This window comes from Podarcis muralis, chromosome 3, assembly GCF_964188315.1.
Source record: "Podarcis muralis chromosome 3, rPodMur119.hap1.1, whole genome shotgun sequence".
Classification (NCBI taxonomy): domain Eukaryota; kingdom Metazoa; phylum Chordata; class Lepidosauria; order Squamata; family Lacertidae; genus Podarcis; species Podarcis muralis.
The window spans coordinates 32,152,823-32,176,999 of record NC_135657.1 but is presented as its reverse complement, the minus strand read 5'-3'; the positions used below and the strand labels follow the sequence as shown (position 1 = coordinate 32,176,999).

The 24,177-nt window shown below is 39.3% G+C and overlaps 1 protein-coding gene across 7 annotated transcripts in view; it reads left to right on the top strand.

Moving 5' to 3' along the window:
* CDC42BPA (CDC42 binding protein kinase alpha) overlaps positions 1-24,177 on the top strand; it is a 149,630-nt gene that overhangs the window by 115,987 nt on the left and 9,466 nt on the right. For 3 of the 7 annotated variants that reach the window (XM_077925626.1, XM_028724492.2, XM_077925625.1), the window contains 14 exons: positions 2,087-2,206; positions 4,586-4,666; positions 5,432-5,537; positions 5,818-5,954; positions 6,796-6,935; positions 7,574-7,655; positions 8,662-8,878; positions 9,439-9,501; positions 10,188-10,781; positions 12,192-12,289; positions 12,778-12,862; positions 14,923-15,046; positions 16,313-16,430; positions 21,010-21,195. In XM_077925626.1, the coding sequence (XP_077781752.1) occupies positions 2,087-2,206; positions 4,586-4,666; positions 5,432-5,537; positions 5,818-5,954; positions 6,796-6,935; positions 7,574-7,655; positions 8,662-8,878; positions 9,439-9,501; positions 10,188-10,781; positions 12,192-12,289; positions 12,778-12,862; positions 14,923-15,046; positions 16,313-16,430; positions 21,010-21,195 (2,151 nt within the window). The remainder of the gene's footprint in view (positions 1-2,086; positions 2,207-4,585; positions 4,667-5,431; positions 5,538-5,817; positions 5,955-6,795; positions 6,936-7,573; positions 7,656-8,661; positions 8,879-9,438; positions 9,502-10,187; positions 10,782-12,191; positions 12,290-12,777; positions 12,863-14,922; positions 15,047-16,312; positions 16,431-21,009; positions 21,196-24,177) is intronic. The other 4 variants (XM_028724490.2, XM_077925628.1, XM_077925627.1 and 1 more) reach the window with 3 other exon arrangements.

Here is a 24,177-nt window from a genome sequence, read left to right as displayed (position 1 = left end):
AGTAATCTATATATATCAACTAAAGAAAATAGAATTCCTGATATTCAGAGAGGAGTGCATTTTTTTTTAAAATGCTGAGCATAGAAAATAATTTCTGCCGCTGATTGCTGCACTGCTTGAAACAGTTTATATGTAGCAAGCTGGCGTATTGTTTAGCATTTGGGTGCTTATAGTATTCTCAACTTGTAGTTCCCATCTTTCTTAAAAGCGGTTTTTGTCACAGTTTCTGCTTTGCCCAGTGTAAACACATGTAAAAAAAGAAAAGAAAAGGCAAACCAGACATTAAGATTGCCCATGCAGCTGTTATCTACTAATACCTTTTAAGGGGCAAATGTGTAGGGAAGCTTTTAACGTTTGACACACTATTGTTTTTTAATATTTTGTTGGAAGCTACGCAGAGTGGCTGGGGAGGGTATAAATAATAATAATAATAATAATAATAATAATAATAATAATAATAATAATAATAATAATAATAATAATATACAGCCCAGATGTGTCCTCTGTAGTAATTAAAATAGTTTAATTTTTGTGCTCTCTGGGACAACACAATCTCCCAACAGTTTTGTAAAACACAATAGTGAATTGCATTACAAATAAAAATATTCTAAGATGTTGGGTTTTCCAAAATGGCAATTGATGGTTTATTTGAAGCAACTAGATTATTTTTGCAGAAAAATGTAATATTTGGACTGACCTCTATGCTATGGGGAGAGGGGTGGCAGGGCAGGTTGGGGGAGCTGGTAAGTAATGAGAAAGTTGTAAAGGTAAAGGTACCCCTGACCATTAGGCCGAGTCACGGACAACTCTGGGGTTGCGTGCTCATCTTGCTCCATAGGCTGAGGGAGCCGGCGTTTGTCTGCAGACAGTTTTTCTGGGTCATGTGGCCAGCATGACTAAGCCGCTTCTGGCGAACCAGAGCAAGGCACAGAAACGCCATTTACCTTCCCGCCTCAGCGTTACCTATTTATCTACTTGTACTTTACGTGCTTTCGAACTGCTAGGTTGGCAGGAGCAGGGACCGAGCAACGGAAGCTCACCCCCTCACAAGGAGTTGAACCACCGACCTTCTGATCGGGAAGCCCTAGGTTCTGTTGGTTAAGACCACAGCGCCACCCGCGTCCCATATGATAACTAAATAAAGGAATTAGATTTTTAATTAAAACTGTCTTCCCTCAAATATATTTTCAAGGAAGCAAACCCATGTCTAGTATGGCAGTGTAAGAAAATATGTAGACTTAGCCCATTGTGTTTAATATAATCTTTAACATGAATATGGACAGAACAAGATGAAATCAAATATTGCATAACACCTAAACCATCAAACAATTTCTAATTACAGTAACCAAAAAAATTGAAATTAGAAAATGTAGATCAAGGCATCACTGCAGAACAGAATCTTTTTCTATTATTTTGCTTCTGATATTCACCCTTTATGAGATTCTTTTATTAGGCAAAATATATTCTAGCCTCTTTTGCTTAGCATTCAAAACTTCAGACTACTACAAATCAAACAAAAACGTATAACTCAGCGGTTATAGTATGCTTGTACAAAATACTTTCATATGTCATGATGGGCAATTTCTTGTTGATAATCATCACAATGTATTGTTATGCTTAATTCATTGGTATGGTTCCTTAATGATCAAGATTTAAATTAACAGTGGGCAAGCACCTTAATATATTTTTTTGCTATCCATTGCAATTCATAAAAGAACCCAAAGTTCAGGGGTTTTAAATTAAAGAATAAGGCAGTCTCAGTTACTCACAAGCATTATTATAGGCTTTATGTAAATTGATTATCCTATCCAACTGCCAACAAATAAATTCTTAGAGTGGACTTTACTGATCCCTGCACAAGCCAGATAAACTGATGTTATGCTGCCATTGCAGGCAGGTAACCTAGCGCAAACATTTACAAATTGAGTGGCAAATTATTATTTATTTCTTTTAAAATTTTTGCTCCCCAATTTGCATTTCTATGTTTTTGAGAAAATTAGTGCATAATAAAAAAGTGGCTTTTAATTTTCTTCCCCTCCCTCTTCCCTTCCTTTTGCTTGTTTCTTTTCCTTGGTTGTTTCTCTAGATTGATTCTGTTGAAAATTTTACCTTATCTAATACGCCTTCGCGGGATGAAGATATCAAGTGTCACCTTCATTCAAGATCTAGGTCCCCTTCCACAGCTAGTGACATTGAACCAATTGAGGTACTCTCTCATTTGCTTAAGATTCGTCTGTCCCACACCACAGTGTTAGATAGGTTCGGAATGAATTAGGAGGCAAAATAGCCCTGAATAGTGTTTGATTTAAATTAGACTTAAAAACTACATCCAAGGACCAGTTGACATGCAGTTGTTTAGATGTGGGATGCTGTACCTGTAAAGGTAAAAAGAATGCAGCACACACTTCTACAGTGGTACCTCGGTTTAAGAACAGCCCTGTTTATGAACTATTCGGTTTACGAACTCTGCAAAACCGGAAGTAGTGTCCCGGTTTGCAAACTCTACCTTGGTCTAAGAATGGAAGCCGAATGGTGGAAGGGCACCGGTGGCGGGAGGCCTCATTAGGGAAAGCACACCTCAGTTTAAGAACGGTTTCAGTTTAAGAACAGACTTCCGGAACAGATTAAGTTTGTAAACCAAGGTACCACTGTACATTGTACAAAACACAATAATTAGGCTGTGATCTGGATCCCTGTTGAATATACACTTCCTGGCAAACTTGGGTTTGTAGCCATCTTAATCATGTGTGAAATTGCCCTAAGAAAGCAAGTAGCAAGTGGGAAATGGTACCAGCAAGGTTTGGTAAGGTGAGTGCTCTTGCTGCTTCCTTTCAGATATTCAACTGCACCTAGGATTGAGTGCTGCTTTGTTCATTTTGCATCTATTTGCTGCTGCTTCCTTTTTTTCTGGGCTGCTGAACCTTGCCAAATAATCTTTGCAATATTTTCTTGGGATGTTCCTTTTGGGTCCCATCTGAACCCATTATATTACATTGTTCCTCTGGAAACCTACAACCATGTTCTACACTTAGGCCAGGATCCAAAGGCCTGTGGGGGTTTTATAACCATAAGCAGACTCCTATGCTGGGTGGCAAAAGTGTTTTTGAAACTTATAGACGTTTTGGAAAGAATTCATGATACAGCATAGTTGCATGGAGATGGCGTCAGGTTTAAAAGGAAAGGGAAAAAATTGTGGGTTGCTCAAACCCCTTCCATGAGCCAAAGTGGCTGTTTATTAGCCTTATATTCCAGGACTAAGTTTCTATTTTGGTTGAAATTACTTGGGCTTTTAATGTTCATACAACATCTCTGCAACTGACAGATACTCTTGCTATTCCAAAAAATAAAAAATCATTCTTCCTTGCATTTTTTGACTTTCAAATGCCACTAAGCCTTTCAAATAAGGGAGGGACTGCTAAGGCGTGTCCTTCCAAATGTTGTTGAACTTCAGCTCCTATCATCCCTGAACATTGGCTATGCTGGCTGGAGCAGATGGGAGTTGGGAGTCCAACAACATGGCCATACCAACACAGCCCCTGAAATTAGGGGTGCAGGTTTTTTCCCCTATTCTTAACTGCAAACTTAAGCATGGTTATAGAGAAGTTCAGTGGAACTTACTCCCAGGTAAGTGTCCATACCAATGCAGCCATAATCCCCCTTTTGTTACAAACTGATCGGATGCTGTCAAACTACCATTAAGATTGCTTAACCAGTTTATAAAAAGCATTAGTGCCTCAGCTATCCCACTCATTAGCTGAAATATGCTGCAAAAAACTTCATCTTCCCCACACATAATCTTTTTCTTTTCAAAAGCCATTATCATTAGTCACACTTTGCTAAACTCTTCTGCCACTCCTACAAGGGCATTTGCGTCAAGATGCTTTAGGTAGATTTTTTGCAATGCAACTGGCCTTCATTTTTTGGTAGTTAGCAGTTACATTTCTGGTACAACTATGAATTCACTATTGATGCAGAGGTGTTCTACATCATTTAATCAGTAGCATGTTAGCTTAGGGGGGGGGGGCATTTCCTTAGAATATCCATCTCCCTGCATTGACCTCTAACAAACCACATGCTTCACAGATGTCATATTCTGATAAAATGAGACACTTTTTACTGGTGTGTATCCAAAAGAATAATTCCCAAAATTGCTTTATGGATGCAAAATAACACAGCTGTCCCAAATCATAGGAAGCTAGCATACTGGAATTCATGTTATTGATTTACAAAACCAAAGGAAAGAAAGATTATACATTTTTGTTGTTGCTGTAAGGTGAAAGTTTTACATTTGTGAATTATCTTTGCTAAATCACTGAGCATTGGGAGTTTATCCATTGAAACACATCATTAAGTAAAATGCATTTGTCACTTGTCAGCATAGCTATCCTCAAGGTTGTAAAGGAGAACTTAAAAGATGTTTAAATATTTTGCTAGGTAGCAAGGTGATGAGCATGTTACTTGTACAATCATTCATTTATTTGCCTCCTTTAGTTCTTGTGCTCTTTTTGCTGAAGTTTATGTTTGTGAAAGGCCTTTTAATGGTGTGCTTTTTTCACCTTAAGTAATCCTCAACATATATGTTCAGGTTTCAGATCATCCTCTGCGTCCGGTTCACACACCAACCATGAGGTCACCATATATTGGTTCAGGACTCTCTGTGCCAAAGGTACCATAAGAAATTCTTGCAACAGTTAACAGCAGTATTATTGTTATTAATCATAATCATTGTAACAATCATTCAGAAGTGCAACATTGAAGCCCTTCCCATGTAGTTTCCTGGGGATGTTTATGAATCATCTGGTTCACAACACAGATATCATCACTTTAATGTGATGAGAAAAGTGTGTTTATTTATCACCAAATGGTCTTCATAGCTAAGGGAAGCAAAATTTCACAATTTTGGTTCTGTGCAGTCTTACCTTAGATATTTGACCATTGAGATTGCACAGCTGTCTGTCTCTTAACAGAAAATAAATAAACATCAGTACCTTTAAACAAAGGATGACTCTTTCACCTGTTTCATTTCTGTATATTCATCTGCTTATACAAAAGAGGGTTTTCTTTAATATTTATTTTTTTCTTTTTGCTAATGCACAGATGTTTAATAGTACTTTACATTTATGATTTTAACTTTGATAGTGTCCCTTTCAAAGAGACAGCTGACATGACTGCTGAGACATGGGTCAGCTTTCTTTAGACTGCCAATTTTATTCTCTGAACAGTAATCAATAATGCTTTGGCTAGTTTTAGACATGGGAACAGTCTGGAATTTGTATTACTAAACAAAAAACAAAAACAAAAAAACCTCTTGGTTTTTATCAGCACAGCAAACCAGACCATTAATTTAACACACAGCATTTGTATTTAAGAGTAATTTTTGGAGAGCAAAGTACCTGTCATCTAAGCTTTTTCTGTTTTCATTATTCCACAGCCAAAGGCCCATCAGTTTGTAGTGAAATCCTTTAATACCCCTACCAAATGCAATCAGTGCACATCTTTGATGGTTGGCTTAATAAGGCAGGGCTGTACCTGTGAAGGTAAGATTGACTTACCATCTTATCTAGCAAATTATCACTTCATTGTATTATTCTGTTGATTATTAAATTTTTGGATGCAAGAACAGTCCAGACCAGTTTGAAAAAGAATATTTACTTGTTTTTGTTTAATTCTGGAACTGATCCAAACTCAGATATTGCAAAAGTAACTAGCAACATTGACATGAGAAATGTTAATAACTTTCATACGTTACTAGATTAATCTGTTACATATTCAATAATGAGAAATGCATATTTTGATTGAATTCTATATTTCCCCCAGTGTGTGGATTTTCTTGCCATGTGACCTGTGCAGACAAGGCACCAGCGGTGTGTCCAATTCCACCTGAACAGACAAAGGGTCCTTTGGGTATTGACCCACAGAAAGGCATAGGAACGGCTTATGAAGGCCATGTCCGAGTAAGTATAGGAACACTGAATGCCATGGTCTGATTGTAGTTTTCTTACAATAATTTATAATGCAGTATCAAACAATTTGGTTTATATTAGAATGACGATCATCTTGGCTTTTCATTTTCTATATAATATTTTTTTCTGAGTATGTGAATAAGAAAAGAACTACTCTGTTCTAAACTTTACCATCCCCACATTTTTATTGCATATTATTACTTCAAGCTAAGTATAATGCGCACTAAACATTTCCGCAGCTATCCAAATTATAGGAGGCCATATACACAAGAGTGGATTATGCTGGTGTAATTTACCCTATTCCAGACTGCTTTCAGGAGCGGGGCCTGACAGAGAGAAAACAAACCTTTATAAAATAGAGTTTGGCACACGACCAGCAAAAAGCGTGGTGTAACTTTCCCTGGGTTTCTAGGTGATGTGACTGAGCTGAAATAAGCTTGCAGTAAGGGCATGTTTTCAAAGAGGCCTGCCCTTCTGAATGAAAGCGTGGAGGTTTCCTCAGACTTTTGACTCATGTAAAAAGATGCACGCTACAAACCTATTCCGATTTGACTGCCGTGGTATTTCCCAAAGGAACTGCAGAAGCTGCAGTTCTGAGAAAGGGCAAAGGATCTCTAACAAAGAATTCTCAGCAACCTCATATAATTTCTTGTGGAAAGCCACAGTAATTAAACCCGTTTGGTTTTGCAATGCAGGCATGCTCTTGAATGACCTGCTGGTTATACATTGAGAATATACAGGGCATTTCTAATAACTAATTAATGGAATGATTTATTTATTTTCACATTTCTTTCTTTACATTTGAATATCAGTACCATTAATTTTGTTACAGGTCCCAAAACCAGCTGGAGTGAAGAAAGGCTGGCAAAGAGCACTGTCTGTTGTCTGTGACTTCAAGCTCTTCCTTTATGATATTGCAGAAGGAAAAGCATCCCAGCCCAGTGTGGTAGTGAGTCAGGTTCTTGATATGAGGTAGGAAGTGTCTTTTTTTTCTTTTTAATGTAAGAGACTGCAAGTGCTACCAATTATAATTCACACTGTAGAGAATTCAATCTATGGAAGCTTCCATGTCTAAGAAATAACTCTTCTTCTTCACCAATCCTTTATTAGGCATTACGAATATAGGCCATCAGAAAACATCCACATGTAAAATTTTAAAAAATATATACAAAAATATGTAAGAACGAGGATTTTCATTGGAGTTTCTTCCCACTAAATAGTGCCCTTCGCTACTCTAAGAGACACTATTGACAAAACCTCAGCCACCCTTGCAGTTACTTCCGGGTTAATGTCAGACAGATAGAATCTGATATTTTCATTGTGCCATGATGTTAGACTACCAAAAAAAAAAAAAAAAAAAAAAAAGCAGATAGCACATGTTTGCTTAGAAAAGAATAGTCTACAGAAATAACATAAAAATAAAAGAAATGAAATTGGTGGTCATTCTCTTCCTAAATGACTTGAGGCTACCTTTTTAAGATAAAAAGCACTTTGTGTTGATATGCACTTCCACTATAATTTGAATAGATACTGTTCAAAAGTTAATTATAAAAGAAGTGCACTTCAGTTTGCTGATAAACATTTTTTTTGCATTGTTGTTTTTCAAAAAGGGATGAAGAATTCTCAGTGAGTTCTGTCTTGGCTTCTGATGTCATCCATGCAAATAGAAAAGATATTCCCTGTATCTTTAGAGTAAGTAATACATGTTAAAGTTGAAATCTGTTGCTTATAAGTACAGTGGAGCCAATACTGTTGTTTAATTTTTGTTTCCATTTCATTTATTATCAAAAATACCTTCATCGTTCTTTGTGGTTTCAAGTGCTCCTTGAAATTTCATGTCTTTTTCATCCAAACCCTGGACACTAGGAGGAAGTATGAAAATGTCACAACATACTAATTTGTAATGGTCTGTGAAATGGTACTGTCGCTGAGCTAGTCTGAAGGGAACAAACATTTAACTTAGCATAAATAGAAAGCTTTGCCTGATAGTTATTGATTGATTTTTTTCAATTAGATTTTTATCCCAGTAAATTTTACCACTAGAAGCTCAGTACATTCTCATGGATAGAAGAGAATGAGGGAGGTAATTTTGCTTACCTTTACCTTCCCTCTACTGCCCCAGGCACCACCTTCCACACTATTCCAAAGGATATTCAGACCACACGAAGCAGATTTTTGGGTGCATAGGGGGCTGCTGGGGGGGGGGGTAGAGAGAGAGAGAAACAAAAATTGCCTGTCTCATCAGCAAGATGCCTCCACTGTAACAGAAGACTTTCTTAGAAAACAGGACCACTTCCATTCATGGGGGGCAAAATCTGGATCCAATCCATGGTTGTGCCCTTCACATTTTTGCCTTGCAACAACCCTGTGAGATAAGCTAAGTTGAGAGAGGCTGGCTGAGCCAAGATCAGTCAGTGAGCTTCAACACTACTTAAGCAGAGATTTGAACTTCCCAAACCACTCTATATGCAATGCCACACTAACTCCCGCTAGTTCACCTTGAAATGTGTCTGTAATGCTGAGTTCCTCAACTGATTGACTACAAGCAAGGCACAGATTATATTCAACAGATCATAAATGTCAAGGCGACTGTTTTTCTTTGCATTGGTTTATTTTGAATATTTATCTCCTTCCTCCCTACCTCATGTGTGCCGTCTTCTACATTGCACAAAAACACACACGTCTTTACCTTTTCCAGGTTACAGCTTCCCAGCTATCAGCATGCAGTAACAAGTGTTCAATCCTGATCTTAGCTGACAGCGAGAATGAAAAGAGCAAGTGGGTAGGAGTCCTAAATGAACTGCACAGGATTTTAAAGAAGAACAAGCTCAAAGATCGCTCAGTCTATGTTCCCAAAGAGGCCTATGACAGCACCTTGCCCCTCATTAAAACCACCCAGGCGGCAGCAATCATAGGTATGTGCTTGATAACCCCACAATAATACTTGACTCTACCTTAATGGAAGTTGGGTGGGTGCTTTCCCCCCACCCCTTTCTTTTTTGCAATGCCAGCTAGTACAGCAGAGTAGGCCAGATACCAGATCCCTCTCCAGAAAATGGTCTGGCTTAGGATCCAATGGATAAATCCCCACTCCCTCAGAAGAAATTGCCTGTTTCATGGCACTCACCAGCAATAGTTTCTCACCTGCCTGTTCTTTCAGTGGGCCCAGCGGGAACCTCAACAGCCACAGATCCCACCCTATATAGAGGGACACCTGCACTTAATCCTAACCCTCTATAGCAGCACTGCTGTGGGTTCTAAGTGTGCTTACAGTGTTTTTATTACACTAGGAAATTGGGGGAAAATTTGTTTTTAATTCTTAAAAGTGATATATGGAAGTGAATGGTAAGTATTCTTTTCTAATCATTAGCCTGTTGATCTGCTATCCGATTAGCATTTGTCTTCCTTATTAGCCATGTGCCTCCAATTGGACTTCCTCCCCACCCACCCTCTTCTTTTCTTTTAACTGCTGCAGATCACGAAAGAATAGCTCTGGGCAATGAAGAAGGGTTATTTGTGGTTCATGTCACCAAGGATGGTAAGGGAACATGGCTTATGTTTGAAATGTCGGGGGTTGAAATAATAAACTGCACATTTTGTTCTGTCAGCTCCTTCTAGTGCTGTCTTTTATTAGTTCATGATTATAAAGTTGACAAGTCAAACTGTTCTCAGTTCTTTCCGCCTACCAAGAAAGCCTTTCAATCTGTGCTGTGTTGGCGGACTAGAACCCAGACTAAATAACTACTTCCTGAATTGGGATAAATAAGATTAACGTTCTCCATGGCTACCTGAAAATGCCAGGGATGAAGCTTCACCCCATGGGTCCTCAGAACCCTAGCATCTCTCTGCATCATAGGTTCTGGCCAGTGACAAGATTACCCATGAGGGAAGGGAGGCTCTCACCTTTTTCTTTTTTTAAAATAGATTCCCTACGTCTTGATTATGGCAAGTGAGGCATAACATATCCCAGCAATAAGGATTGAAGCAGAAAATTATTGTTAAAGACATAAGAAATAAGTTGTAAGAAAAAGGTTGCTGAAAGATGAGACTATGGTTGCTTGAGAAAAACCACCATAGTCTGTCTTCATACAGTTCCAGCAAAATGAGAGGGAGAAATAAACAACACAAGCAATAGTTTGTATTGGGGATTTAGCACAAGATAAAATTTCAAAGGAAGAACTGCTTGTTTGCATGGGTACTAACTTAAGTGTTTAATTTTTGCAGAGATCATTCGTGTCGGTGACAATAAGAAAGTGCATCAGATTGAGCTCATCCCAAATGAGCAGCTAATTGCAGTGATCTCAGGACGAAACCGTCATGTACGGCTATTCCCTATGACAGCCCTGGATGGACGAGAGACTGATTTTTATAAACTGGCAGAGACTAAAGGTTGCCAGACGATAGTTTCTGGGCAAGTGCGCCATGGAGCCCTTACCTGCCTGTGTGTGGCAATGAAAAGACAGGTCCTCTGCTATGAACTAAATCACAGCAAGACACGTCACAAAAAGATTAAAGAGATCCAAGTGGCTGGGAATGTCCAGTGGATGGCAATCTTTAGTGAGCGGCTCTGTGTGGGCTACCAGTCAGGATTCTTAAAATACCCTTTGCATGGAGAAGGAAACCCACATAGTTTGCTTCACCCAGATGATCACACACTGTCATTCATTGCACAGCAACCAACTGATGCCATCTGTGCAGTTGAGATCTCGAATAAGGAATACCTGCTGTGTTTTAGCAGCGTGGGGGTTTATGTGGACTGCCAAGGTCGAAGATCAAGGCAACAGGAACTGATGTGGCCTGCAACTCCTTCCTCTTCCTGTAAGTTCCTGTCATTATCTTAGTTCACAGTAGCCTCATTTCTCCTCCTGGTTTGAGAGAACACATGCAACATTGGGATAATATTCAGGTAGTTACTCCCTTCTTTTTCTGTCAGGCGGCATCATCAACAGGCTACATGGGGACGTGATGCACAAAAGACATTTGTAAGAAAGAGCTTTTTAAAATAATGCCATGTTGTCATAAACAAGACACAGATGTACACATTATTCCTTAGCATTCTCTCCCTCCCACTATGAATTCTCTCTCCATTTTCTGTTCATCGTTAGTTGTAGTTTAACTCTGGGTTGCATTCAATTTGGTTATACTTAGAGTAGATCCAGTAAAATTAATAAAATTTTATTTTTATTTTGTGGGTCCACTTTAAGTAGATTTAGTTGAACGCCACTCACAGTGTTTCATTTGGCAGGCCGTGGTTAGCAGTTGTCCTCCAAACTGGAGTCAGAAACCCACTTCAGATTATGTTTTTTGATTCTGCATTGGAAGGCAAGTGCCATACCTGGCCAGATCATTGAATCATAGAATCGTAGAGTTGGATGAGACCACGAGGGTCATCTAGTCCAACCCCCTGCGATGAAGGAATCTTTTGCCCAATGTGGGCTTCAAACCCACGACCCTGAGATTAAGAGTCTCATGGCAGAATACGGCTGTGTGTTGCTTCTAGAACTATGTATTTAGCATAAGTAGTCCTGTTCGTAGCATTGGCTTGTAGCTGTCATGACTAAAGCTTATTAGTAATAAGCAAATGGCAACCTACACATAAAACAGTCCCCCCTGGTATTAGGTATACTTTACTGCTAGGCAAGAGCATCCACTACCAGCAGCACTCTTTCTCACCAGTGGTATACCAAGGTTAATGGGAACCTTAACAACTGTGGGTCCCACAACATTACACTGTACAGTTCATTTTTACACTGGGAAAGTATATTCACAGACCCAGATTTTAAAATACACTTGTAATATTTGTTGCAAGACCCTGCTTTCTAGAATTACCCACTCTTCAACCTCAGGTTCCAGGGTGAGTTACAACAATTAAAAAATAAAATAAAATAAAATTGAAACAACTTGCAGTCACAGAACTAAGGTGGGTCCTCCCCATCTGAGGCAAAGTGACCGGTTCAAAATGCTATCAATAGCTGGGAAATTGAGATTAATATTAAACCAGAAGGAATGTGATTAGGAAATATTGTCTTGCTTCCCAGTAATAATCAAAGAACCTTTTGTTCAGAATCAAAAATAAAATAAATCTTACCATTTTCTACACAGTCATTAGAAGGATAATAAAGAAATTATCAATGTTAAGCTGCCCACAGAGTCTGTATATTGAGAAGTGACTCTTTTCTAACCTTCAACACAATCTGTTACTCAGACTTGTATTTTACTTCTCCCCAGGTTACAATGCCCCATACCTCTCAGTATACAGTGAAAATGCCGTTGATATATTTGATGTGAACTCCATGGAGTGGATTCAGACTATCCCCCTCAAGAAGGTAAATAGCAAATGATACTGAAGAGCAAACCATTCCATAGGATAGATTCCAACGAGAGTAAAGAGTGTTTCAACCTGTTAGCATATTCATTCAAATGCAACTTATAAAAGAGTTCCCTATCTGCGTTTATCATGTGTTATGCAATACAATTCCTCCTCCCCCTGAAATTCTCATACACCAGTAATTTTTAAAATTATTATATTGAGAATTATTGTAGGCATCATTTCCTCTATTGAAAAATGCCTTGTGAACTTCTGTTTAATATTATGAACAAATGAAAATAAAAAAATTATACACTATCTCAGATCTTAGGCAAAATGACTCCAGGTTTTTGGCAAAGGTTTCAACACCAATTCACTAATCAGTTTCAGGGTGTGTGTTTTTAAGACTGTTGTTAATTATTGTTCTGCATCATTAGCCTTTGAGTTTGAGAAATATTTTCCTAAAGCCAATCTTTACTAAGCTACTCATAACTCATGTGCTTTCAGGTACGTCCTTTGAACACAGAAGGATCGCTGAACGTCCTTGGACTAGAAACAGTGAGGTTAATATATTTCAAAAACAAGATGGCAGGTAAGTGAAAGAAGGTTCCTCGCTAAAATTAACGTATTGATATAACCCTGGGATGTGGAACCTGTGGCTCCTTCAGACACTGCTGGTCTACTGTTTCTATCATCCCTGACCAATGGCTATGCTGATGGGAGTTGAAGCCCAACAACACCTGGAGGGTCACAGGATCCCCATCCACGATATAGCCCATTAAATATTGTGTATCATTGTTGATTCAGTCTCGTATAAGACATTTTTGGTTGGCCTCACAAACATTTCAGCTGTAATCTGACAAAGACACTCATTCTCTCAGGGTTAAGAACAAAATTATGAAAAAGTTATTGTACCGTGTGCCCTAAATAGCTGGGAGACTATGGAGACTCTAGTATGGCAGCATAACTGACTTGGAAATCTATTGTTATTTTATTCTGGCCTACCACTTGTGATTCGTAGATGTTTTAGGTTCTGCTTATTTTTCCATAAATAAAATAGAAATTTTTATTGCTATTTTCTCGAACCTACAGAATAATTCTTTGCCAAAAAAAGACTCCTGAAGCAGTTAACAATAACACCTGCATAAATACAATAAAATCACAAACACAACTACACTTTTTGTAAAACCCAGTCCTTGATCAGAACACTAGTTGTAATAATGTATATGTTTATTTGGGTTGGTAAAACATAGTCCAATCGGTATAGTCACCATTGACATTTAAGACCTGCACTGTAAATAACAATGAGAAGAGGAAACAAAAGATTAGAAATTATGTTGTCATATATATTTACCACTCCCTGTCCTGAGTGAAGTGTGAAGATTACATTATCACAAGAAATGAGTATATTTCTCTTAATAAATGTTTTAGAGTATTGAGTGTTTATAGAATATTGAGTGTATGTTCCTAGTATCAGAAAGTAGGTTATTTATTTACAGAACCTAGGATCAGTTATTTAATCCTAGAGCAGGTTAGAAAAAACAATAAAGCTATATAAAAATAAAATGAAAACTATTTGAGAAGCAAGAAGGATATAATAGTACAACAGCTTCACAACAACCAGTTTGCAATTCAGTATTAAATCAGTCCCCTGCCAAACTGGGTGAGCAGGTAAGTTTTTAATTGGTGCCAATTTTGATTTACCTGAAAATAATTTGGTTCTGTCAATCTTACAAAAAATGGATAAACAACAGCAGAATAATTAGGGTTAGATGAAGTGATCTTTTCGTTTTTCCTGCTTAGTGCTGGAATTCAGTTATCTATGTGAGTTTTCTCAAAGTCTCTCCCTTCCCCCCATGAAGCACAGTCTCAAACACCTACACAGGTATAAGGTTACCTACCCCAAATAAATGGAAATGGAAGCATTTACTTAAGCATCCTGCTTTCTTCCCCTTCTATCCTACCATAACTTCTTGGATCATTCTCCCTGTACAAGTACCCACTTTGTATCATGTACCAAACATCATTCATTATATATATATATATGCAGCTTTAAAATATAGTTGTAAGCTCAGAAATAAGCACTACGGATTCCACTGAGACTCGAGAGTTAACTCAGTAATGTGTTTAATTAAGCCCCAATACATTTGTTTCCTTTGAAAGGAGGTGACTTGGGAGCTGAGAAGTAGGGAAGAGCTTAACACTTTCCTTATTTGCTGCTGCTGCTGCTCAAAAGATTGCGATCCCTAATCCACTTTGCTTCCCTTGCCCCCATGTTTGAATCTCAGAGGAAGGCTAATTTGGGGCTGGAGAAGCAGTAGGAAGGAAACAGGTTAAGCACCCTCCTCCCTTTGTACTTATTGTCTCAAAATTGCGGGGGCCCCCCCAACTTAAAAAGGGGAGTGGCAAGCGCCATAGCTTTTTAAAAGCATGTTTGCATGTGATACACAATTATCATTGGATTGCAGTCACAGAAATAGTGTTTTACAGTTTCTTCTTCCTATGTTATTTTTGTGTTTGTTTATATAATTTCCCAGGGGCTCTGTTTAGATAAAAGCCCAGAATAGGGGAAATGCGTAGCTTAATACGCTTTTAACCATTTTATTAATTAACTTAATATGGAACCTGCTGGGGTTTTTGCATCTTTCCTAGAGGGTGATGAGCTGGTGGTTCCTGAGACATCCGATAACAGCCGGAAGCAAATGGTCCGAAATATCAACAATAAACGCCGTTACTCATTCAGAGTGCCTGAGGAGGAGAGGATGCAACAGAGGAGGTCGGTATTCAACCTGTACTTGTCTTCTGTACATGCCTGTAGGCCCTGAAGACTTGTTTGTCTGCTGTCAATGTAGTTTTTTTGTTAGAACAGACATTTGTCTCTCTTCCCTTACATTTACTCTTTGTACATACTTTGTATAAACACCAGTCTAAAAAATTTAGTCCATTTAAAATTAAATCCTTGTGCAAAACAATTATTGTAATTTTCTGAATGCATGCCTCCATGTACTGTATATATGTACATTTGCGTGTGTGTGCATATACTGTATATATGAAGATTGATAATAAAAAATATTTTACAAAAGAGGATTACATTACTAATTATGCATACGTATTACTTTCAAAGTCTAGTACTTGCTGTTGTACTTTTTGGCAATGCTCATCCCATACTCTGTAACATTCCTCAGTGTTTAGATGTTATTTCTTTAATTGTCCCCTTGCGTGGCTTCTATGTAACAAATGGCTCACCTTGGAAAATGGTGTCTTGGGGTATATGAAAAAACTACAAACCTTTCTGAATATTAAGAAAATGTTTTCAGTAAGCACAGGACTGATATTTCAGTGTTTCTGGCCAAGTGTTCTTTCCATCCATAGAAGTTTACATGTAACTGCAGGAAAGACATATGTAAAGAACAGAACTTCTTCTCAAATTGCCAACCTTTTCACTGGTAAAGATAGCCAGATCTGCTTTTCTTTCTGTAAAACTATTATAGCAACACTTATTGTATGATTGGCTAGTTTTATGCTTTCTGCTTTTCAAAGATGCAGAGAACTCTTTACTTTGTATCCTACAATAGAATGGCACCTTTCTTTACAAACTCTTAAAGTTATTGTGACAGTTAAATATGAAGGGTAGTGCAATATTCTTCTAATTCTTCTTCTTCTTTTTTCTTCTGTCCTTCACCTCTGCCTCCATCTTTGCAGTGCCAGGTCACCACTGAGCCCGCAACTGCACCTTTTCTTGAATGTTGTCTCAACTCCCTCTCTGAGTCTCAGTAGCCCTATGGACTTTTTACGGGCATGGGCTTTTAAGGCTTTAAACCAAACTTCTGTTCTTCCCGACCCTTTCCCCTTTCATCAGGCTGAGAGCTGGCATAGAATCAACACCAGAAGTTAAAGTTACCCTCATTGAAACCTGGCCAGATATTTTTTTTTATTTATGTTTTAAAGTAACTTATATGAATATGTATGTAAATATATATTTCACCATTTTTACGAATATCCTCATGGACAAAATACCTGACCTGGCTATCCTCTCTTGCAGGGAGATGCTACGAGATCCAGAAATGAGAAATAAATTAATTTCTAATCCAACTAACTTTAACCACATAGCACACATGGGCCCAGGAGATGGTATACAAATCCTCAAAGATCTACCTATGGTAAGTATATGAGAGTGTGTCCACACATAGATGTTAGTGTTATATATAGTAGATAAAATGAACATATAGGCATTAAATTGTGATATAAATTGGAGTTGAACAGTTAGAAGGTTTTAATGAAATAGAAAGTGACTTTCATGGGCAGGGGCTTGAAAGTGATTAAAATAGAGAAATACAAATCTTAGGAACATAGGAAGCTGCCTTAAGTCCTTTTCCCATCTTGCCAGCTTGTCTGTCCTGCCTAGATGTGATGTTCCAGGTTCTCACACAATAGGTGCTTGGAAAGACCTCTTCCTAAAATCAGTTCAACTAGAGATACCACAAGGTGAACCTGTCACTGGCAATGTCCAAGTTTACTGGCAGTGCCCATAAAGGTTAACGTTTAACAGTTAAATGTCAATAGCTGCATCTGTTGGACACACCAGTTCCACAGTTACGTTAATTAATGGAAATGGAAACTCAGAACTAGTATTAAGGAAGTCATTCCACACAGTAACCTCATGGTAGCTTACACAATAGTTCTTGAACAGTTACAGCCATTGGTGAAATGCAGAAATCAGGCTACCTGCCCCTCCCATTTTTTTAATTGTTTGGGGGGGTGCTTTGGTTGGGGAATTTTTTTTTTAAGGCTGGTCTGCTTCTTAGTCTGTGTTGTACTTGTTTGGCGGGTGTAGGTGTTTTACCTGTTGTTGTGGTGGGGGGTTGGGCTCTGAGCATCGACAGTATTTGCCTATGAAATGTGACCACAACAGTTTCTTAGATTTCCAAATGTATCCTGGGTCCCAAAGGGTGAGTCGCCCTGAAGTTCAGTATTCAGCAAAATAGCAGACTGGGCCAAGTTCTTGCTTCTGTCTGCAGGACACACAAGTGTCCCACCAGTTTTTTGTTTCTTCTCCAAATCTTCATATTATCTGTTCTTCCCTGCTGTATGTACAAAAGCATTCTGTTTTCTTTTCCTGCATATTTTTCTAAATTATTTGAGCTATACAAGAGGACATGAAAGAAGAGAGGATCACGGCAGGTGCTAAGAAACAGTTCACTGTTTCTTTTCTCATATGTGCAGTCAGCAAAATTCACAGCCCAGGATTTATCTGTATAAAGGATTACCCTTTCCTGTGGTCTTCCCTCATGATATATACCAGACACAGAGTCCTCTTCCTCATATTTTCACGATTCTGTAGGTTTCAAGCATCCCCTGCCCCCGCCAACATAGTAAATGACAGCTCTCCCCACATTAGGGTTGCTGTGCTGATTTTGCCTGTTAAAAATTTGCCATCGTTCTAATTAAACAAGCAAAAGAGGATCTTATTCAAATGATTGCAGGAACATACTAGTAAATTATTTGACTTCCTTGGGTCCCTACAATTTTCTTTCTATTAAACTTCAGTAAAAATTAAACATTGTGCCTGATTTATCAGTATGCAAAGACACTATTTCTGTATAGTAACCAAGCTATATGCATCAATTAGTTTGAAGTTAATGGTTTTTAAAACGAATCAACTGCAGCAGATATTTCCATTTTTCCAACAACAACAACAAAATTAAGCTATTTAGTGCTTTATCAGAGGTGGGAACCTCCAGCCCACAGATCAAATGTTGCCCACCAGGCCTCCCCATTGGGCCCATAAGGCCATTTTCAAGAAGCCACCCCCATGCTATGTGTGAGGCAGCTAAGGGCAGAACATCAAAGGAACAACTGGGGACCCAAAGCTCTCAGCTATTCCTTTGTTCAAGCAAGGTGTGCAGGTTAAAGGAGACACACAGAGGGGATGTTTGAAGGCATGTTCCCATCGCATCAGCTGCTGGAACGTGTCTTGCTCAAGGCATTCAAACTTTGGAAGTATGAAGGAGCAAGGTGGAGGTGCCCTCCAAGGACATGGGAGCCTGCCTCCAAACTCCTCCCCCTCCACTTTTCCTACAAGCCTCTGTGGCTTGAAGGACAAACAGAAGGGGGAGGATGTCTGAAAGCCCTTTATAAACATCCCTGCCCAAGGATATTTAAAGAAGGGCTGTTTGAAAGCCCCATGGTTTGCTCTGAAGTCCTGACAATTGAGGCTTCAAAGAGAGGCATCACCTGAGTTCACTATGATGTCAGGTGATAGGCTGGTGGGTGGCCCTGCCCACCTGTCAACTTCAGCCAGAAAAGGATTCTGAGCCCTGTGGTATGTGGATAAGACATTATTTGAAGTTGATTTATTATGAAACTTTCCAGAGTTTGTTTTAATGAAATGCTGCACTGAGTTTCTGTAAAAGTGAAACTAAACCCCATGGAAGTCATCATCCACGTGGACAGGAAGAGAAGGGGAAATTGTGTGGGCCCGATTCATTACTCAGGCTTGTTCAGGCTCATCTACACAGCACTAAACCATGGTTTAGTATTACATGCAAACAAAGCCAGCGTGTAAAGAGTCTGAAATATGATGGCAGTGTAATGTGATACACCGTTTTCCTTCCTGATGGGTCATACAACTCTGGTGGTCTTCCTGTTTGTGTATATGCAGTTTTAATTGAATAATTGGGCTCCATGGTAGCAGCAAGGAGGAAGCAAGAGTTCTTCAGTAAAGTATATTAAAATTAACAGCTGGTCCTTAAGCAAAATCTCCTACAGGATTTTCCTCTTATATGGAAATCACTGAAATTAGAACAAGATCTGCATTTGAGGGTACATGTAGGGAAACTGATGTGCTTGCGAATGCTCTAGTAAACAAGGGTGTACATTCAAGGTTGTTCTCTCCGCCCCCCCGCCCCCCGGAGTATCTAGATGTTTGGGTGACTGGTACATGAAGGAGGAGAGAGCCAAAAACATTAGTAACTCCTCCCCATACTGTGTTTCCTTGCAATCAAATGTTTGCAGTTGTTTCGTTTATTAATAAGAAAATGGGAGTAGGATTTTGCCACCAGCTATATTTTTTCCTTTGTCTGAAGAGTACCATGCTAGGGAAGGGAGGCTTGGATTTTATATTGCCATATTTTTATTCTAGTATAGCTGTCCCCAGCTGACTGAGTGAGGGATATATTCTAGTGCACCATTCGGAAACAGGGCTGTTGTTTCCCAGTGGTGGGGATGCCTACTGAAAGTGGCGCTTCTTAGGAAGATTAGCTGCATCAAGATATGTGAGATCATTGTATGTTTGCAAAAGATGATAATGAAAATTGCTCTTAATTTGTCTGACTGTTTTAGTCCTATGATCATCAGTCACGTTGAGTTCAGTCAAACTTGCTTCTCTGTAGACATGTATAGCATTTCACTGTTAATTTTGTGACAGATCTTGGGTCTCTGGGTTACGTTCCATTCGCTTCTTTGTTACGAATGAATTCAGGGAAAGTTTATTTTTCTAAGATAGTTTTAAAGGCAGTCTTGTTCTTTTTTTAAGAAAAAGAAAAACCCCATACACTTAAGCATCTAGCTTTTTACCACTAGATGGAGCTGATTTTGCAGGATAAACTTTTATTAAATTATGTATTGAATAAATGACATTTTAAAAATCTACATAGACTTTGGTCTATCTAGCCCAGTATTGTGTACACTGATTGGCAGCAGCTATCCAGGGTTTCAGTTTACCTGTGTAGAAAAGGATTTATTTTCTTACTTTTTGTGATGCTCACACTTTTTCTTTTTGTTAACAAAGGGGAATGAAAGGAAAGGGAAAAAGAGAAAAAGCTATAGATTCATAAAAGTAAACGTTATTCAAAAACTAGACCACATAAACAATGGATAAATAATACAACTGCTTTGTCATCTAGCCTGCAACAAAAAAGGTACATGAAGTCCTTGACTTGACCAAGGCCTAACCCATGACTAACTTAAATCTGTAGGTTTAAAAAGGGTCTGTTCTGAGTATCTTAGATACCACACTTTTTTTTTTCATTGTACAGTAGAATATGTACATCACATATTCTCGTGGGATTGAATTGGCTGTGTGAGAATGTCTGGTCCTTTGTATACCATGTATGTTAAGCCCACTTGTGTGTGTCTGATGGGACTGTGAAAGTAAAGCCTCTTCAGCCTGACCTACCTTGCACCACCCAAGGCGTGATGCCATCATAGAAGTCACTACATAGTAACACATCATGCCTTTTTCTGTTCATTTGCTAATTCAAGCAGGCTGTGAGCAGGTGAGTTTCCAGTGAAGCTCCACTCTGAGTAGCACAGGTGGTAGGGGGAAGGAGGGGACAGGATTTGATCGAAGGGGAGCCAGGAGGGAAGAATTAACTGTGATGTTTGTAGTACATGTCAATGTCTGAAGGCAGGAGAAGGGCATATGCTAGACTGCAGTTCACATGCCACTGCTCACTCTCTTCAAAATAGTAATGAGTACTTTGGAGAGAGAGATTCTAAAATATGATGGTGGTGGTGGTTGTGTATGTACAAAAGCAGTCTCTGGAAATGGGTCAGGCAGTATGCAGATGATAAATATGCCTGTTGATTTACAAGCCTCATTTTTAATGAGCATATGCTCCATGATTTGTATTCCTAAGATCACAGATATCCTCCCTCATTATCTCTCTTTCTCTGTCTCTTTCTCTGTCTCTCTATCTCTCTCTGTCTCGCTCTCTGTATCTCTCTTGTCTTTGATAGCCAAGCTCCCCTTATCCACCCTCTCATCATCACTCCCATCTCATCTCTTCTCCAAGCAACTTCGAGCACATCTATCACATGACTGTTAACTCAGCTGAAAATTTCCTCTCCCGTGATTCCATAAACCGTGCATATTCCCCACCTCTACGCTCTGTCCCTCGTACACCAGCCTTTATGAATATAAGGGTATGAATTGTTCAGCCAGGTGTTCCTGCTACTAACACTGTGTGGTGTTCCTTCTTTTTTGGCCTGGCTAATATCTGGCAAGATTTCAGCTTTGCAGTTGGCTTCATTTGTGTCTGGATCTTTCTTTTTTTCCTTTTGCTTCCCTTCAGCTACATTTCTCTGTAACCCCCAAATGAGGGGTGTGAACTTGGGCAACTACCAAAGTAGAAGTCCTTGACCTTTTCCCAAAATTACTAAGTATTCAAAACAACTTTTGCAATCCCACTAAAATTCACCAGAGGATTTCACATGAGTTTCCCAGTTCAAAGGACCCGCAGTAAGGAGACTGGCATCCTAAAACATGTTCGGTACATTGCGCATGCCTCCCCACAGTCCCCTTGTCCACTGAGATTAATAGATTCATAGGGGACTTGAAGGAAGCCCAGTGGTGCATCTCAATAGGATTTACCTGATAATTATGGAAAGCTTGTTGCTGTATCCAAAGGCTCACACCTGTGGCTTTTCTTTGCAACAGACAAGACTTAAACAGTTGGATGGAAATTTGGCTGCATGCCAAATGATAGAATGAGGCCTATGTATTAGAGATAACCTTGTGTATAGTGTTGGAATTCTGCATTTCAGTATGGTAATAGAATTCTGTCCACTTAATAGAAACATCATTCTGATCTGATTTACATGACTTCTGCCACACTGTCCATGTACAGGGTCCTATAACAAAAAGGAAACCCTGTGCCCTGCCCTGAAGAGTTTGCAGTCTACATTCCAACTTTGCAGAGGCAGCAGAAGGAAGAAAGGAGAGATGGAGGCATATATATGTGCAGACACAGTCTTACATATCTTCTTTTTTCTTGAAATCTGAGTCTTTTTCTTGAAATGTTAGGTGAAGGCAAAGAGCCTAAGGGAGGGACTTAACTGGGAGATGGGATTTGAGCTGGGATTGAAAGAGAGGACAGAGAACTCCTGCGCCTTGTGGATTTGGGAAGGGAAGGGAGTCCCTGATAAAGCAGGACTGGAGAAATGGGGGCGCCATTTAAGGGAGCAGGAGGCTGTGCCTCTTCTTATTTCTAGTTAGGTCTGTAGAAGTAGGCTCTTGCTCGGTCAAGTACTTCATAAAAATGTTTTTTATTTGTGGCCTAACAATCCTAGTCTAAAGGGAGGTGTCTCTCAAATCACAGAACAATAAGGCTGAGCAAGTGGCTGAGCTTCAGGTTTGTTACCGTTTGTGTCCTTTCGTATAACTCTCCTGCCAACAAGATTGTTTACTGAACTGAATGACCCCACTGAATGACCCAGCTACATTTTCTAAGAAAGCATCTTACATTTGGTGGCTGTGAAGTAAATTGCTTCTCTTTTCTGAAGTTAAATGAGTGAGCTGCGATCAAATTTATATTTTCTACCTTTCAAAAGAATGACATTTCAGTCCTGCTGACAGAAATGCAGGATATATAAATTGTTATTATAAATAAAAAATGTATTTTTTCCATTGAGATGTATTTGCTCTGAAGATTCATTTGTTTACCTCTTTGGTCTGTTAAAAAAATAACATCGGTATTTTAAAGGAGATGCTATAGGGTTAAGCTTCACTACTATTTCCTAACTGCTATTTTGAGCAACCATGGGTTTTCTTTTTGTGCATGACGTGAAAAGCTTCTCTTTCTCTGTTCTCTGATCTTAGCAGTGAGTTATACAAATGTTTAGGAAAAGGGCAATGAGGCATTTGCTTTGAGGTAAAGAGCACCTAAGAATTAGATGGACCCTGCCTTTTAGTTAAATAAAACGAGTGTATCTTTCTCATATACCTGCAGCTGTATTAGTTGCCTCCACCTTGTTTTAGAATTGATTGTGGTCATTAGACCTACTTCCCCAAATAGATATTAACTCAGCCCTTAAAGGACCAGGTTCATAGCCTGGGGGTCACTTTGGACCCACAGCTGTCCATAGAGGTGCAAGTCAACTCTGTGTCCAGGGTGGCTGTCTACCAACTCCATCTAGTATGCCAGCTGAGACCCTACCTGCCCACGGACTGTCTTGTCAGAGTGGCACATGCTACTTATTTTCCGCTCGGACTACTACAATGCACTCTATGTGGGGCTACTTTTGAAGGTGACTCAGAAACTACAATTAATCCAGAATGTGGCTGCCAGACTGGGAGTGGCCGCCGTGACCATATAACACCAATCCGACAAGATCTACATTGGCTCCCAGTACGTTTCCAAGCACAATTCAAAATATTGGTGCTGACCTTTAAAGCCCTAAATGGCCTCGGCCCAGTATACCTGAAGGAGCGTCTCCACCCCCATCGTTCAGCCCGGACACTGAGGTCCAGTTCCAAGGGCCTTCTGGTGATTCCCTCATTGCAAGAAATGAGGTTACAGGGAACCAGGCAGAAGAGCGTCTTCTTGGTAGTCGCGTGCACCCTGTGGAACACCTGCCCATCTGATGTCAGAGTTAAACAACTCTATAACCTTTCATAGACATTTGGAGGCAGCCCTCTTTTGGGACACTTTTAATGCTTGGTGGGTTTTCTCTCCCCCCACTCCCATTTCCCTCTGTACTTTTGTTGGAAGCCACACAGAATGCTTTGGGCAACCCAGTCAGATGGGCAATGTATGAGGAAAAAATTGTTGTTGTCGTCATCATCATCATCACCATCATAAATGCCGATCGTTCTGAGTGAAGGGGATGGGCTTGCAAGCTTCTTCTTTTACTCTGCATGTCAGTGCACATTGACTCTTCCCCTCATCCTCCAGAGTTCATATTAATAAAGTCTAAAATCATTCCTCCTTGCAATATCCCAAGTTGTTATGTTGCCCATATAATTCAATAGGAGCCATTAGAAACTGAACCAGCTCTCAGTTCATTCTATATCCCTGTCCGGGATTCTGTTACTGGACTTTTAAGTTAGTGTGCTTTCCAAATAAGTGTGTTTGTTATCTGTTGACTAAACTGTCAGATTCCTGTTTTCTGACATGAAAGATTGGC